The following is a 15,418-nucleotide window of genomic DNA, read 5'->3' as shown; positions in this document are numbered from 1 at the left end:
GGGCACCCCCTAAGTCCCCCGGGACCCCCACCATGGCAGAGGGAACAGAGACACAGAGCTGGGGACAAGCCATGGGGCTTTATTCACTGCAAGCAGGGGATGGGAGGCTGCAGCCAGACCTCCAACTGCCCTCCCCAGCCCTGCAGTTTCAGGGGGCACCCCCCAACTGAGCTCCCATCAGTGGGGAAGGGTTTTGGCTCCAAACCTCCAGCATCCACATGGCTATTCCCAAGTGTCGGGCGCGAAGGCGAAGGGACACAGCTTGTATCCAGCACCCACATAGAACTTGTTCTGGAATTCCACCCTGCCGAGGAGAGGGGCTGGGTGAGGAGCAGCATTGGGGGACCCCATCCCACCAGCACCCCCTCACCGGGCTCACCAGTGCAGGCGCAGGGCATGGAGGAAGGCGGAGAGCCCCTCCATCACCAGCAGGATGGCCACGGTCAGCACGGCAAAGGCGGCGAAGACGGGCACCAGCACCGCGCCGCCGGCGTAGCTCAGCCGCACGAAGCCATTGCTCATCACCATGGTCCACAGCACCTCCGAGAGCTCTGCGGGGCACAGAGCGGGTGAAGAGGGACAAAGAGGAGGTGAAGATCTGACCAACCTCAGAAGGGGACATGGGGACACTCACGGGCATGGGCCAGGCTGAGCGCCCAGAGCCGCAGGTAGGACGCGGTGTTGGAGACGCAGCCCAGGCAGTACTCGATGGTGTGGATCGCCTGGTGCATGAAGATCTCAGCGAAGTCCAGGTGCTGCAAGCATGGAGGGGACGTGGGACAAAGGTGAGGAACGTGGGACATCAGCGAGGGACATGGGACATCAGGGAGGTGTGCAGGATAACAGTGAGGGACATCGGTGAGGGGCATGGGATGAAGCTGGGGGACGTGGGACAAAGATGAGGGACCAATGGTGAGGGACGTGGGACAGCAGTGAGGGACATGGGACACCAATGAGGGACACAGGGCATCAATGAGGGACCGATGGTGAGGGACACAGGACAGCAGTGAGGGACATAGGACATCAATGAGGGACACGGGACATCAATGAGGGACCGATGGTGAGGGACACAGGACAGCAGTGAGGGACACGGGACATCAATGAGGGACCGATGGTGAGGGACACAGGACAGCAGTGAGGGACATGGGACATCAATGAGGGACCAATGGTAAGGGACATGGGACATCAATGTGGGAGACAGGACAGTGGTGAGGGACACAGGACAAAGGTGAGGGACATGGGACATCAATGTGGGAGATGGGACAGTGGTGAGGGACACAGGACAAAGGTGAGGGACATGGGACATCAATGAGGGACTAATGGTGAAGGACACAGGACAGCAGTGAGGGATGTGGGGCATCAATGAGGGACACAGGGCATCAATGAGGGAGACGGGATGGCAGTGAGTGACACAAGGCATCAATGAGGGACTAACAGTGAAGGACATGGGACAGCGGTGAGGGATGTGGGACGTCAATGAAGGACGTGGGATGGCAGCGAGGGACATGAAGCATCAATGAGGGACGCAGCCACTCCAACCCCACCACCTGATCCCACCATGCGGGTGCCCCTCACCTCGGCGTCAGGGCCATGCCCACCGTTCTCCACGTCCTCCTTGGTGACATTGACAGAGTTCCCGGTCTCCTGCCCCTCCAGCAGCGGCTCCTGCTCCCCGGTGCCCACCGCCTGCACCGGGACATCACCGGTGGTGAGACCCCACAGCACCCACCCCACTGAGCCCCCCACCATGGCCCCGGCCTCACCGTGGGGTGCCCCGGCCCCGGCGTGCACCGCCGGCACCACAGGTACAGCGGGGTCCCCAGGAGCAGGACAGGCACCGACGCCAACGCCAGCACCACCAGCACGGTCTGCACCGGCACCTGCGGCACATGGGACACAGCTTTAGGGTCCCCACCACGCCAGCCCCATAGTGCCCCCAGCCTGAGCAAGGAGATGGGTATGGAGTGATGGTCCCCCATCTCAATGGGGTGTTACCTGTCCTGGGTAGAGCGGGAGGTTCTCAGTGTTGGAGGTGAAGAGGAACATGTCGATGAAGTGGATGAGGATGCTGGGGGCCACCAGGGAGTCGGCGGCGCTGAACTTGATCCACTTGTAGAAGATGAGGAAGACGAGGTAGCCAAAGAGAGCCAGGAGGAAAATCATCTCGGGCAGGAGCTCCAGCACCAGCCGGTGCCGCTGCTTGAAGTGCCTGGGCAGGGGGACATGAGCCACGATCAGCATCATGGGTCCTGAGCTCCCAGTGTAGGGGTACAGGACACAGAGCTGCTGTGAGGGCTGGAGCAGCTCTGCTCTGGAGCCAGGCTGAGAGAGCTGGGCTGGGGCAGCCTGGAGAAGAGAAGGCTCCTGAAGGGGACACCTTAGAGCAGCTCCAGTGCCTAAAGGGGCTCCAGGAAACCTGGAGAGGGGCTTTGGACAAGGGCCTGTAGGGACAGGCCAAGGGGAATGGCTTTAACCTGCCAGAGGGGAGATTGAGATGAGCTCTGAGGCAGAAGCTCTTCCCTGTGAGGGTGCTGAGGCGCTGGCACAGGGTGCCCAGAGAAGCTGTGGCTGCCCCATCCCTGGCAGTGTTCAAGGCCAGGTTGGACACAGGGGCTTGGAGCAACCTGCTCTAGTGGAAGGTGTCCCTGCCCGTAGCAGGGGGTTGGAGCTGGAGGAGCTTTAAGCTCCCTTCCAACACAAACCATTCCATGATGACCCCATGCGCCCACCCCACCCAGCTGAGTCTAGCACCCATGGGTGGCCAGCACCCATGGATGCAACCATGAGGACTCACAGATGGTTGAAGACCCCCAGCAGGACACCGAAGCCCATGTGCACGATGCCCAGCACCACGGACATCTTCATCTTGAAGGAGTTGAGGAAGTTGAGCCGGTTGGTGGCCAAGCTCCAGATCTGCCATGGACAAGGTGGGTGAGACTCTGAGGCCACTCCACCGAGGGTCCCACCCCAACCTCTCCCCCATGGGACACTCACTGGGTCTATCCCAAAGGGATAAGGCCCTTGGAAGACGCCGGTGACGTTGGGGTCCAGGGTGAGGAGCGGGTGGGTGGCGAGGTAGGCAGAGCTGTGGGCAGAGCAAGGGGTGTCAATGAAGGCAGGACCCAAGAAGGGTTCACAGCGGGGTTTGGGGTCCCACCTCCAGGAGGAGTGGTTGGCCATGGTGGCCACGCTCCAGGCGGAGGGGAAGATGATGGTGGCTTTGCTGAAGCACTCGTTGTAGATGAAGCCAGTGTAGATGGAGAAGGCCCCCATGAGCAGGATGAGGTAGCGGCCCTCGAAGAACGTCAGCCAGATCTGGTGGGGGGAAACGTGGCACCGGTGTCCTGTAACACCAACCCTGCCCCACACCGTCCATCTCCCACATCACCAACCCTGCCCCACACCGTCCATCTCCCACATCACCAGCCCTGCCCCACACTGTTCCTGTCCCATACCACCAACCCCATCCCATGCCCCCAGAGCCCACCCTATGCCTTCAACCCCACCTCATGCATCCAAGCCCCATCCCGTACCTCCAACCTCATCCCATGTCTCCAAGCATGTCCCATACCACCAACCCTATCCCATACCACCAACCATGTCCCACACCACCAATCCCATCCGATGCCCCCAACCATGTCCTATACCTCCAAGCCCACCTCACGCCTCCAAGCCCCATAGGATGCCCCAAACCCCATCCCATGTTCTACACCTCCAAGTTCATCCTATACCTCCAACCCCATCCCATGCCCTCAACCATGTCCCACACCTCCAAGCCCATCCCACACCACCAAGCCCATCCTGTGCCCCCAACCCCATCCCATGCCCCCAACCCCATCCCATGTCCCCAGCCATGTCCTACACCTCCAAGCCCGTTCTGCATCTCCAAGCTTGACCCCCTGCCATGCCCCACTGACCTCGTTGCTGGCCTGCCGCAGGCTGGGGCTGTTCTCATACAGCACCATCCAGAGAGCGAAGAGGAACATGATGAGTCCATGCCCCACGTCCCCAAACATGATGGCGAAGATGAAGGGGAAGGTGATGATGGCGTAGGGCGCTGTGGGGCACAGGGAACGGGTCATATGGGCCCCATCATCCAACCTTGGGCCATGCAGGGGTGTGGGGGGGCCTTACCGGGGTTCACCTCCTGGTAACTGGCCACCCCATAGGCATCCACGATGCTCTGGAAGCCGGCGGTGAACTTGTTGGTGCGGATGAGGGTGGGGGGACTCTCGGTGGTGGGGATGCGCTGCACGAAGCACTCCACGCTCGAGCCGCTCTTGTACTGTGGGGAGAGCACCCAGAGCATGACCCACAGCACCCCTCTGCTGGAACGCACCCCACCATGAGGGACACAGGGACACCGAGTGACAGCTGGAATGAAGATATGGAAGCCACCAAGCAACCCCTGGCACAAGGACATGGGGACACCAGGCAAACCCCAACAGAAGAACATGAGGACACCAAGCAAGCTATAGCATGAGAAGATGGGGACACCAAGCAAACCATGGCATGAGAACATGGGGACACCAAGCAAGCCCAGCACGAGGACATGGGGACACCAGGCAAACCCTAGCAGAAGAACATGAGGACACCAAGTAAACCATAGCACAAGGACATGGGGACACCAAGCAAACTGCAGCACAAGGACATGGGGACACCAAGCAAACCCCAACAGGAGGACATGGGGACACCAAGCAAACCCCAACAGGAGGACATGGGGACACCAAGCAACGCACCGATCCCTGGCGCAGCGCATCCTGCACTTGGGTGAGGTCCCTCACGGGGCACCAGACCTCAGCAATGAGGCACTTCTCAGTGACATCGAAGCTGCACTGGTTGAGCACGAGGTAGATGGCCTTCATCTTCTGGACCTGGACCCACCAGGTAGGCAATGCCAGCACCACCTTGTCCAGCACCTGTGCCAAGTACTGCTCCGTCTCCTCCAGCACCTATGGGCACCCAGCAGAGATCAGGAATGGGGGAGTCCCACCATGGTCCCCCTGGTACCCACCATGGCGCCCAGCTCACCACGCTGAGGTCCTGGATCTGGCTCTGCAGCCCGATCATGGTGTCCACGCGGCTGGCTTCACTCTCTGGGTAGGGATACACATGGCAGTGGAAGCTGGGATAGATGGACACCAACGTGTTGGGGGGGCGCAGCACATCCCCGTGGTGGGGTTCACGGTGCTAAATAAACCCGCGTGTGGCCGGACACTGTCTCACCAGTCTGAGATCTTGCGGATCTTCTGCCCGATCTGCTCGCCCCAGTAGGAGATGAGGAAGATGACCCAAGTGATGCTCTCACCCTGGGGACAGCACAGCCTGTGTCACCCCGGCTGTCCCGGCCCATGCCAGCCCCCAGCACCTCGGTGTCCCCTCACCGTGGCCGGGTCCTCCATGGGCTCGGGCATCTCCACGAAGCTGGCCACCAGGTACCCGCGGCACGCGCGCCACAGCAGCCGCTCGAAGGCGCTCACCCGCCACGGGTGGATGACGCCGGCCACGAAGCTGCAGGGACATGAGGAGGGTTGGGATGGGCACAGCTGTCCTGCAGCCCCTGCCCCACGGCCAGGACACTGCCCTACGGCCATCTCCAACTCTCATCCCACAGCTTTCCCAGTAACCCCATGGCTAAGCCATTGCCCTGTGGCCCATCTCCAACCCTTATCCCAGAGCTTTCCCGGTTATCCCATGGCTACACCATTGCCCTGTGGCCCACCTCCAACCTTTATCCCACAGCTTTCCCAGTAACCCCATGGCTAAGCCCTTGCCCTGTGGCCCATCTCCAACCCTTATCCCAGAGCTGTCCCAGTTGCCCAGATGGGCCATAACACTACCCCATGGCCCATCTCCAACCCTTATCCTGCAGCCATACCCCTTGCCCCATGGCCATGCCCCTGCTCCATGGCTCATCTCCAACCCTTATCCCAGAGCTTTCCCAGGTGTCCTGTGGCTAAGCCACCGCCCCATGGTCATCTCCAACCCTTATCCTACACCTTTCCCAGATGTCCCATGGCCATGACACTACCCATGGCCCATCTCCAACCCTTACCCTACAGCCATGCCCGCTGCCCCATTGCCATGCCACTGCCCCAAGGCTCATCTCTAGTCCGCATCCCACAACCTTCCCAGTTGCCCCATGGCCAAGCCACTGCCCTATGGCCCATCTCCAATGCTTATCCTACAGTAGTGTCCATCACCCCTTTGCCAAGCCACTGCTCCATGACCTACCTCCCATCCTTACCCTACAGCCATGCCCGCTGCCCCATGGCCAAACCACTGCCCCACATCCCCTCTCCATCCCCCTCCCCACATCCCATCCCCTCTTACTTGATCTTGCGCTCGAGGTGCTGCTGCACCGAGGGGTCGAGGATGGGCTCATGCTCCGACAGCGCCCGCGGCCGCGCCGGCGAGCCCAGGGCTGTCTGTAGCGACACCAGGGACACCAGGGACGTGAGCCCGCAGGGGTGGGGAGACACAACGCAGCACCCCCAGGACCCCGCAGCACCTCCCAGGACCATCCAGGACCCCCCAGGACCCCAAACCACCCCTAGGACCCTGAACCACCCCCAGAACCCCACGACCCCCCAGAACACCCCTAGGACCCCCCAGCACCCCCAGGACCCCACAGGACCCAGAGGACCTCACAGCATCTCCCAGGACACCCCAAGTTCCCCAGGACCCCTCAGCACCCCCAGGACCACCCAGGACTCCCCAGGACCCCAAACCACCCCTAGGACCCCAAACCACCCCCAGGACCCTAGGACCCCCCAGAACACCCCTAGGACCCCCCAGCACCCCCCAGGACACTCCAGGACCTTCCCAGGACCCTCCAGCACCCTCAGGACCCCACAGGACCCAGAGGACCTCGCAGCACCTCCTAGGACACCCCAAGACCCCTAGGACTCCCCAGCACACCCAGGACCACCCAGGACCTTCCCAGGACCCCCAGCACCCCCAGGACACCACAGGACCCACAGGACCTTGCAGCTTCTCCAAAGGACACCCCAAGACCCCCAGGACCCCCCAGCACCCCCTAACACCCCCAGTACCCCCAGGACGTTCCCAGGACCCCGCAGCACCCCCAGGACCCCACAGGACCCACAGGACCTCACATCACCTCCCAGGTCCCCCCAGCACCCCCTAACCCCCCCCCACCCCCAGGACCTTCCCAGGACCCCGCAGCACCCCCAGGACCCCGCAGGACCCCCCCCGCACCCCCAGCACCCCCATACGCACGGCGGGGCAGGTGAGGCGCTGCCCCTCCCGCAGCACATGCAGGTACCAGCGCAGGTCCCGCAGGCGCCCCCGCAGCGATGCCCGGTTGCGGGTGACCTCCCGCAGCTCCTGCGCCAGCTGCTCCGCCTGCTCCTGCAGCCACAGCGCCTCCCGCGCCAGCGGCGCCCGCGGGCTGCCCCGCACCGCGCCCGGCTCCCGCCCCGCGCCGCGCAGCTCCTGCCGCAGGAACGCTGCGGGACAGGGGGAGCTGCTGAGGCCCCGTCCCCGGCAGCGCTCAAGGCCAGGTTGGACACAGGGGCTTGGAGCAACCTGCTCTAGTGGAAGGTGTCCCTGCCCGGGGCAGGGGTTGGAGCTGGAGGAGCTTTAAGCTCCCTTCCAACCCAAACCATTCCCTGATCCCAAGAGGCTGGATGGGGTTTGGGGGGCACGCACACACAGACACCCCAAGCGGCATCCCCAGCACTCACTGAAGGTCTTCTCCATCTCCTCGCAGCGCCGCACCTCACCCACGAAACGCCGCTGGAAGGGGCTCACATGGGGGTTCAGCTGTGGGGGACATGGGCACAGACACAGGGGGATAAGGGGGGGGCAGCAGCACCAGCACCCCTGGCCCAGCACTGTGCTGCTGCTCCCCATACACAGAGCACCCCAAACTATGCACCCCAGTACCCCTGCACGCACGGCATCCAAACAACCCACCCCAACCTCACTGCACCCAGGGCACCCCACACCACCCAAACCCGTCCCTTGAACCCACGGCACCCCAAACCATGTACCTCAGTGCCCCTGTACCCACGGCATTAACACCACACACCCCAACCTCACTGCACTCAAGGTACCCAAACCCAACCCGACCAACCCCCCTGCACCCACAGCATCTCAAGTCACCCCAACCAACCCCCCTGCACCCAGGGCATTCCAAACCACCCACCCCAACCCCTCTAAACCCACAGCACCCCATCCCACACAGACCAACCACCTGCACCCAGGTCACCCTAAACCCACTGCAACCAAGTCCCCGTCCACAGAGCACCCAAACCCACCCAGACCAAACCCTGCACCCAGGGCACCCTAAACTATGCACCCCAAAACCCCTGTCCCCAGGGCACCTAAACCAACCCCACAGCACCCAGAGCACCCCAAACCCACCTGGACCAAACCCACTGCACCCACAGCACCCCAAATCACTCACCGTAACCTCCCTGCACCCACGGCATCTCAAATAACCCCAACCAACCCCACAGCACCCAGAGCACCCCAAATCACTCACCCCAACCCCCTTGCACCCACATCACTGAAACCCACTGAGATCAACACCCCTGCACCCAGAGCACCCCAAATCATCCACCCCAGCCCCCGTGCACCCAGGGCACCCCATATCACCAGACCAAAACCGTGCACCCAGGGCACCCCAAACCCACTGCAACCAACCCCCTGCACCCAGGGCACCCCAAACCCAAGCCAACCAAACCCCCTGCAGCCAGAGCACACCAAGCCACCCAGACCAGAACCCTTGCACTCACAGCACCAAAACCCACCCAGAGCAACACCCCTGCACCCAGGGCACCCCAAACCCACCCTGACCCCCCTCCACCACCCCGTGCCCACACGTACGTCCCTGAACTCGAGCAGCCCGCGCTCGCCCAGCTCGCTGACGCAGCTGTAGGCCGAGGCGGACTGGAGGAAGAGCTGGGCCAGGCAGATCTCCTCGCTGCGGAACAGGGACCCCATCGCGGCCCCACACCCGGCCCCGGGGCTGCGCCGCGCCCGGACACGGCACCGCCTGGGGGGGGGGGGACAGCAGGAGGGTCAGCACTTAGGGCTGGGTGCAGCCGGGGTGGAGATGGGTGAGGGTTGGGGTGGAAGGGGGGTATCACACAGCAGGGATGGAGATGGGGTTGGGATGCTAATGGGGTATCAGCAGGGTTGGGATGTTAATGGGGGATATCAGCAGGGTTGGGGTGCTAACGGGGGGGGTATCAGCAGGGTCGGGATGTTAATGGGGGGGTATCAGCAGGGTTGGGATGCTGATGGGGGCGGTATCAGCTAATGGGGCATCAGCAGGGTTCGGGGTGCTAATGGGGTATCAACAGTGTTCGGATGTTAACGGGGGGGGTATCAGCAGGGGTCGGATGTTAATGGGGGGGTATCAGCAGGGTTCGGATGCTAACGGGGGGGGTATCAGCAGGGGTCGGATGCTAACGGGGGGGTATCGGCAGGGTCGGGATGTTAACGGTGGGGGTATCAGCAGGGTTCGGATGTTAACGGGGGGTATCAGCAGGGGTCGGATGTTAATGGGGGGGTATCAGCAGGGTTCGGATGCTAACGGGGGGGGTATCAGCAGGGTCGGGATGTTAATGGGGGGGTATCAGCAGGGTTGGGATGTTAACGGGGGGTATCAGCAGGGTTGGGATGCTAACGAGGGGGTATCAGCAGGGTCGGGATGTTAATGGGGGGGTATCAGCAGGGTTCGGATGCTAACGGGGGGTATCAGCAGGGGTCGGGGGTGCAGAGCGGAGCCGCCCCGGAGCCGAGCCCAGCGGGAAGTGCTGGGACACACGAGGCTCCGCATTGCAAAACACTTCCCGCTCCCCCCCACACACACCGACCCCCCCCGCCCAACTGAGTCAGGGCCATGGGAACCGGCTCCCCCCCGCTCCCCCCGACGGGAGGCGGGACCCGGGACCCCCCCTCACCGGACCCGGACCCGGATCGGAGCCGCCCCCCGGGGCACGGCGGTGCCGCCCGCCCGCCCCTACCCGGCAGCGCGGGGCCGGAGCGGGCTCCGCACTTCCTCTTCCCCAGGAAGGGCCCGGCCGTGGGGAGGGACCGGCCCCGGCGATAGGGAAGCGGCCCCGGTGCTCCCCGGGACAACGCTGCGGCCCCGGTGCACCGAGCCGGGACCCCCCCACAGCGGGAGCACGGAACCGGGACCCCCGAGGGGCAGGGAAACGGGAAGTTCGCCCCGTTACAGAAGGGAGAAACGCTCGTTGGGAGCCTCCTCCGCGGCTGTCCCGGGAAGCAGAAGGTTGGGAACAACTCCGGCTGCAGGCAGGGGCACCCCTTCCCACTGAGCACCCCCCAACCGGTCCTATCCCTCCCTATCCCACACCTTTCCCTCTCCTCCATCCCTGTGGCCCCACCACGAGGTGGGCAATCGTGGAATCAAACGGGTTGGAAAAGGCCTTTAAGATGATCAAGTCCAGCACTGCCAAGGCCACCACTGACCCATGGCACTGAGGGCCCCGGCTACAGCCCTGGGCAGCCTGTTCCAATGCCTGAGCACCCTCTGGGGAAGGAATTGTTCCTCAGCTCCATCTAAACCTGCCCTGGGGCAGCTTGAGGCCGTTTCCTCTTGTCCCATCCCTTGTTCCTTGGGAGCAGAGCCCAGCCCCCTCCTGGCTCCATCCTCCTGTCAGGCAGTTGCAGAGAGCGAGAAGGTCCCCCCTGAGCCTTCTCTTCTCCAGACTAAACCCCCCCAGGTCCCTCAGCCGTTCCTCATCACACTTGTGCTCCAGGCCCTGCACCAGCACTGATCCCCTGTATGTGCCTGAGAGGTTCCCCCCATCCCCTGCTCCAGCGCTGGCAATAAAGAGACACAGAGAAAACCAGAGCTCTGGGTTAGGAAGAGGCTGGTGGCCCTGGTGCAGGGGGGTGGCAAACCCCCCCCAGACCCTTTATTTGGGGAGCAGGGAGGCTCGGCTGTCACCGGTACAGGTAATCAGCCTGGATGTTGGCAGCGATCTCGGCCTCCCACTTGTCGCCGTTGTTGAGCAGCTTCTCCTTGTTGTAGAGCAGCTCCTCGTGTGTCTCGGTGGAGAACTCGAAGTTGGGACCCTGCCAGGGTGGGAGATCATGGAATGGTTTGGGATGGAGGGACCTTAATGCTCATCCAGTTCCAACCCCTGCCACGGGCAGGGACACCTTCCACTAGAGCAGGTTGCTCCAAGCCCCTGTGTCCAACCTGGCCTTGAACACTGCCAGGGATGGGGCAGCCACAGCTTCTCTGGGCACCCTGTGCCAGCGCCTCAGCACCCTCACAGGGAAGAGCTTCTGCCTCAGAGCTCATCTCAGTCTCCCCTCTGGCAGGTTAAAGCCATTCCCCTTGGCCTGTCCCTACAGGCCCTTGTCCAAAGCCCCTCTCCAGGTTTCCTGGAGCCCCTTTAGGCACTGGAGCTGCTCTAAGGACTTTCTCCCTTGAAGAGATGTTGGCTCTGATGGTCCACCAGACCCCCGCCACCCCATGCAGGGGGTCCTGACCCCCCCCTCACCTCCACGATGGCATCCACAGGACAGGCCTCCTGGCAGAACCCGCAGTAGATGCACTTGGTCATGTCAATGTCGTAGCGGGTGGTGCGGCGGCTGCCGTCAGCGCGGGGCTCAGCCTCGATGGTGATGGCCTGGGGAGGAGGAGAAAGAGGAGGACACGGTGTCACCCCCAAGGGGGACCCAGCACCCCATGAGGAGGATGAGGGTGGAGGAAGGCTGTACCTGCGCAGGGCAGATGGCCTCGCAGAGCTTGCAGGCGATGCACCTCTCCTCGCCGGAGGGGTAGCGGCGCAGCGCGTGCTCCCCCCGGAACCGGGGGCTCAGGGGACCCTTCTCAAAGGGGTAGTTGATAGTGGCTGGTTCCCGGAAAAGGTAACTCAGAGTCATGGACAGGCCTGGAAAACACAGAGATGGGGTTATGGCACGCTCAGGGGGGGCTGTGCCCCATAGACAGGCTGGGGGCTGCACACGGGAGCATAGAATCATCCTTCAAGCACCCCTTGTCCACCCTGGAGAGGAGAAGGCTCCTGAAGGGGAGACCTTAGAGCAGCTCCAGTGCCTAAAGGGGCTCCAGGAAACCTGGAGAGGGGCTTTGGACAAGGGATGGAGGGACAGGACAAGGGGAATGGCTTTAACCTGCCAGAGGGGAGATTGAGATGAGCTCTGAGGCAGAAGCTCTTCCCTGTGAGGGTGCTGAGGCGCTGGCACAGGGTGCCCAGAGAAGCTGTGGCTGCCCCATCCCTGGCAGTGTTCAAGGCCAGGTTGGACACAGGGGCTTGGAGCACCCTGCTCTAGTGGAAGGTGTCCCTGCCCGGGGCAGGGGGTTGGAGGTGGAGGAGCTTTAACGTTCCTTCAACCCAAACCATTCCATGATTCCCTTTGGGCATCCACCTAGACCACCTCCACGGTGCTCTTTAGATCACTTTTTTGGGAAGTTTGGCCATGGCCAGCCCTCCCCGTGATGGTGCTGTTAGCAAGGAGCTGGATGAAGACATGGTGCAGCCACAAGTCCCCACCACCAGCTGCTTTAAGAGGAGAGCTGGGAGCTCTTCATAGCACCATGGTCTCCACGCAGCTTCTCTTCTCCAGGCTGAACAGCCCCAATGTTCTCAGCCTGGCTCCATCCAGGAGCTGCTCCAGCCCCTGAGCATCCTCGTGGCCTCCTCTGGGTTCACTCCACAACGAGGAGGCTCCGAGGGGTCTGTTCCTCCGGAGGCAGCTCCAGGTCTCACCTCGGATGAGCTCAGTCCAGAGCAGGGTCTGTGCCGCGCGGTCGGTGATGGAGCGCATGTCCATGGCCGGCTCCTGGACATTGACATACTCTGTGGGGAGAAGGGAGCTGTGCCCACCCCATGGAGGGGCTGGGGGGCTGTGCCCACCCCACGGAGGGGGCAGGGATGGGGCAGCCTGGCCCTTACTCACTGTAGCAGCCCCTGGAGGGGGTGGTCCCGAGCAGGCGCAGGTAGCCCAGGGGGGCTGGTGGGCCTGGGGTGGGGGGGGAAGAGAAGAGGGTCAGGGGGGGTTTGGTGGGTGACAAGGGGGTGATGGGGGGTGATGGGGGGTGACAGGGGTCCCCTCACCTGAGCGGGCAGCCCGGGACACCAAGCGCAGAGCAGCCATGTCCGGTCCTGCAGCCACAGAGGGGCCTGGCCTGGTGCCCACCTCCAATGGTGACCCCCCCAAACCCCCATATGGCACCTAAGGGTCCTCCCACCCCATAAGGGAACCCCCCCCCCCCCCCCCCAAGAGACCCACAGGTCTTGTTCCCCACCACCACCCCCCCCAAGGGACCCAGGGGTTCTCTGCCCCCATAAGGGACCAAGATATCCCCTCCCCATGGCACCCAGGGGTCCCGACACCTTCCCCTCAAGGGACCCAGGGTGTCTGCCCCCCATAAGGGCATGAGGTATCCCACCACCACCCCCCCAGGAGTATTGATAACCCCCAAGGGACCCAGGGGTCCTGCGGCCCCCCCAGTACGGGACCTATGGGTCCTTCTTCCCCCATAAGGAGCTGAAGTATCCCATCCCCACCACCCACAGGGGACCCAGGGGTCCTGCCCCCCCCACCTCCCATAAGGGACCCAGAGGAACCCACCCACAAGGGACATAGGAGTCCTAACACCCCCCCCAAGCAACCCAGGGGTCTTCTCCCCCCCACAAAGGACTGAGGTGTCCCCCCCCCCCAGGGGTCCAAACACCCCCCCATAATGGACCGAGGCGTCCTGCCCCCCACCCAAGGGACTCAGGGGCCCTGTCACCCCTCCACAACCCCCCCCAAGGGACGCACGGGTCCTGCCCCCCCCCCAAACACCTCCCATAAGGGGCTGAGGGGTCCTGCCCCACACACAAACCCCCCTCCCAAAGGGACACAGGGAGCTTCTCCCTCCACAAGGAACTGAAGTTTCCCCCCCCCAGGGGTCCTGACACCCCCCAAGGGACCCAAAGCTCCTGTTCCCCCTCCAAACACCTCCCATAAGGGACCCGGGGGTCCTGCCCCACACACCCCCAAAAAGTACCCATAGGTGCTCTCCCCCCACAATGCACCGAGGTACCCCCAGCGGCCTTGACACCCCCCACAAGGGACCGGGACATCCTTCCCCCCTCCCCCCCGAACCCCCTTAATGCCCCCTTCAGCCTCCCCTGCCCCACAGCGCCCCCCAAGCGGGACCAGGCCCCATGTCCGTGTGTGCGGGGGGGACCATCACCCCCCTGCGCTACGCGGGTTCCGAGGCCCCCATAGGGCCGCGGGGCCTCCCGGGGCCTACCCCGACCGCCCCAGCACGGCCCGGCCGCGGCCCCCCCGGACCCGCCCCGCTCACCTCCGGCAAGGACCCGGCCGTCCTGACCCCGGCCGCCCCCGGGCCGCACTGCGCAGGCGCGGAGCGGCGCCGAAGGACATGAGGCGGGGCCGGGCTCGTTTCCCATTGGCTGAGCGACGCCGCGGGAGGGAGGGGTTGGAGGGGAGAGTCGTGGATTGGGCGGTGGAGCAGAGGGGCGGCGCGGTGATTGGCTGGGAGTGAGGAGGGGCGGGGTTAAGGAGGTAGCGGCAGCGATCGGGCGGCTCTGGGGACCCGGGTTCGATACCCGGGTGGGTCAGGTCGGGCACTGGAGGAGGTCACCGAGCGCTGCCCCCGGTGCAGCCACTGGAGGCAGGTCGGTGGCACCGGGCCCTCCGGGGCAGGGTTCGGGAGTGGCCCCGGGCAGCGGGGAGGCTCCGGGCAGGGTCCCGAACCCTGCGGGGCTGGTGTTCCCGGTGTAAGGACATGGAGCTGCTGGAGCGAGGTCAGGGGAGCCACGAGGATGCTCAGGGGCTGGAGCAGCTCCTGTATGGAGCCAGGCTGAGAACATTGGGGCTGTTCAGCCTGGAGAAGAGAAGCTGCGTGGAGACCTCAGAGCAGCTTCCAGTGTCTGAAGGGGGCTACAAGGATGCTGGAGAGGGACCTTCATCAGGGACTGGAGTGATAGGACAAGGGGTGATGGGTTCAAACTGAAACAGCGGAAGTTCAGGTTGGAGATAAGGAAGCTCTTCCCTGTGAGGGTGCTGAGGCGCTGGCACAGGGTGCCCAGAGAAGCTGTGGCTGCCCCATCCCTGGCAGTGTTCAAGGCCAGGTTGGACACAGGGGCTTGGAGCAACCTGCTCTAGTGGAAGGTGTCCCTGCCCGTGGCAGGGGTTGGGAGTGGATGAGCTTTAAGCTCCCTTCATCCCAAACCATTCCATGATTCTGTGATCCCAGTATCTGGTGCAGTGCTGTGCTGTGGCTTCAGCCTGAGAAGGATGCTGGTAACGCGCCAGTGTTTGAGTTCTACTCAATAGCGCTTACCTGATCAAGGACATTTCAGACTCTTGTGCTCTGCCAGTGGAAGCAGCAGAGACAGGAACCTGACCTGAACTATCCAAAGGGATA

General features: G+C 63.4%; 2 protein-coding genes across 3 annotated transcripts; both read right to left on the bottom strand.

Moving 5' to 3' along the window:
* Positions 1-59: 59 nt before the first annotated feature.
* On the bottom strand, positions 60-9,740 carry TCIRG1 (T cell immune regulator 1, ATPase H+ transporting V0 subunit a3). 2 transcript variants are annotated; one of them, XM_030483603.1, is made up of 20 exons: positions 9,725-9,740; positions 8,857-9,025; positions 7,710-7,788; positions 7,243-7,472; positions 6,334-6,428; positions 5,385-5,511; positions 5,227-5,309; positions 5,032-5,125; positions 4,740-4,952; positions 4,135-4,285; positions 3,918-4,057; positions 3,158-3,315; positions 2,995-3,085; positions 2,795-2,913; positions 1,996-2,209; positions 1,764-1,880; positions 1,576-1,686; positions 635-755; positions 380-551; positions 60-304 (listed from the first exon to the last, which is right to left on the bottom strand). In XM_030483603.1, the coding sequence occupies exons 2-20, from the start codon at positions 8,971-8,973 to the stop codon at positions 223-225; spliced, it is 2,514 nt and encodes an 837-aa protein (XP_030339463.1). In that variant the 5' UTR covers positions 8,974-9,025; positions 9,725-9,740; the 3' UTR covers positions 60-222. The 2 variants fall into 2 exon arrangements, with proteins under 2 accessions (XP_030339463.1, XP_030339464.1); XM_030483604.1 differs by lacking the exons at positions 6,334-6,428; positions 7,243-7,472; positions 7,710-7,788; positions 8,857-9,025; positions 9,725-9,740 and having other exon boundaries at positions 5,032-5,096; positions 5,385-5,468.
* Positions 9,741-10,857: 1,117 nt separating this feature from the next.
* On the bottom strand, positions 10,858-14,404 carry NDUFS8 (NADH:ubiquinone oxidoreductase core subunit S8). Its single transcript, XM_030483711.1, has 7 exons — positions 14,333-14,404; positions 13,092-13,139; positions 12,934-12,996; positions 12,744-12,833; positions 11,734-11,906; positions 11,514-11,642; positions 10,858-11,079 (listed from the first exon to the last, which is right to left on the bottom strand). The coding sequence occupies exons 2-7, from the start codon at positions 13,129-13,131 to the stop codon at positions 10,948-10,950; spliced, it is 627 nt and encodes a 208-aa protein (XP_030339571.1). The 5' UTR covers positions 13,132-13,139; positions 14,333-14,404; the 3' UTR covers positions 10,858-10,947.
* Positions 14,405-15,418: the final 1,014 nt, after the last annotated feature.

This window comes from Strigops habroptila, chromosome 4 (assembly GCF_004027225.2).
Source record: "Strigops habroptila isolate Jane chromosome 4, bStrHab1.2.pri, whole genome shotgun sequence".
NCBI classification, from domain to species: Eukaryota; Metazoa; Chordata; class Aves; order Psittaciformes; family Psittacidae; genus Strigops; species Strigops habroptila.
Note: the sequence above shows the minus strand (reverse complement) of the source record. Positions and strands in the feature narration are given on the sequence as shown.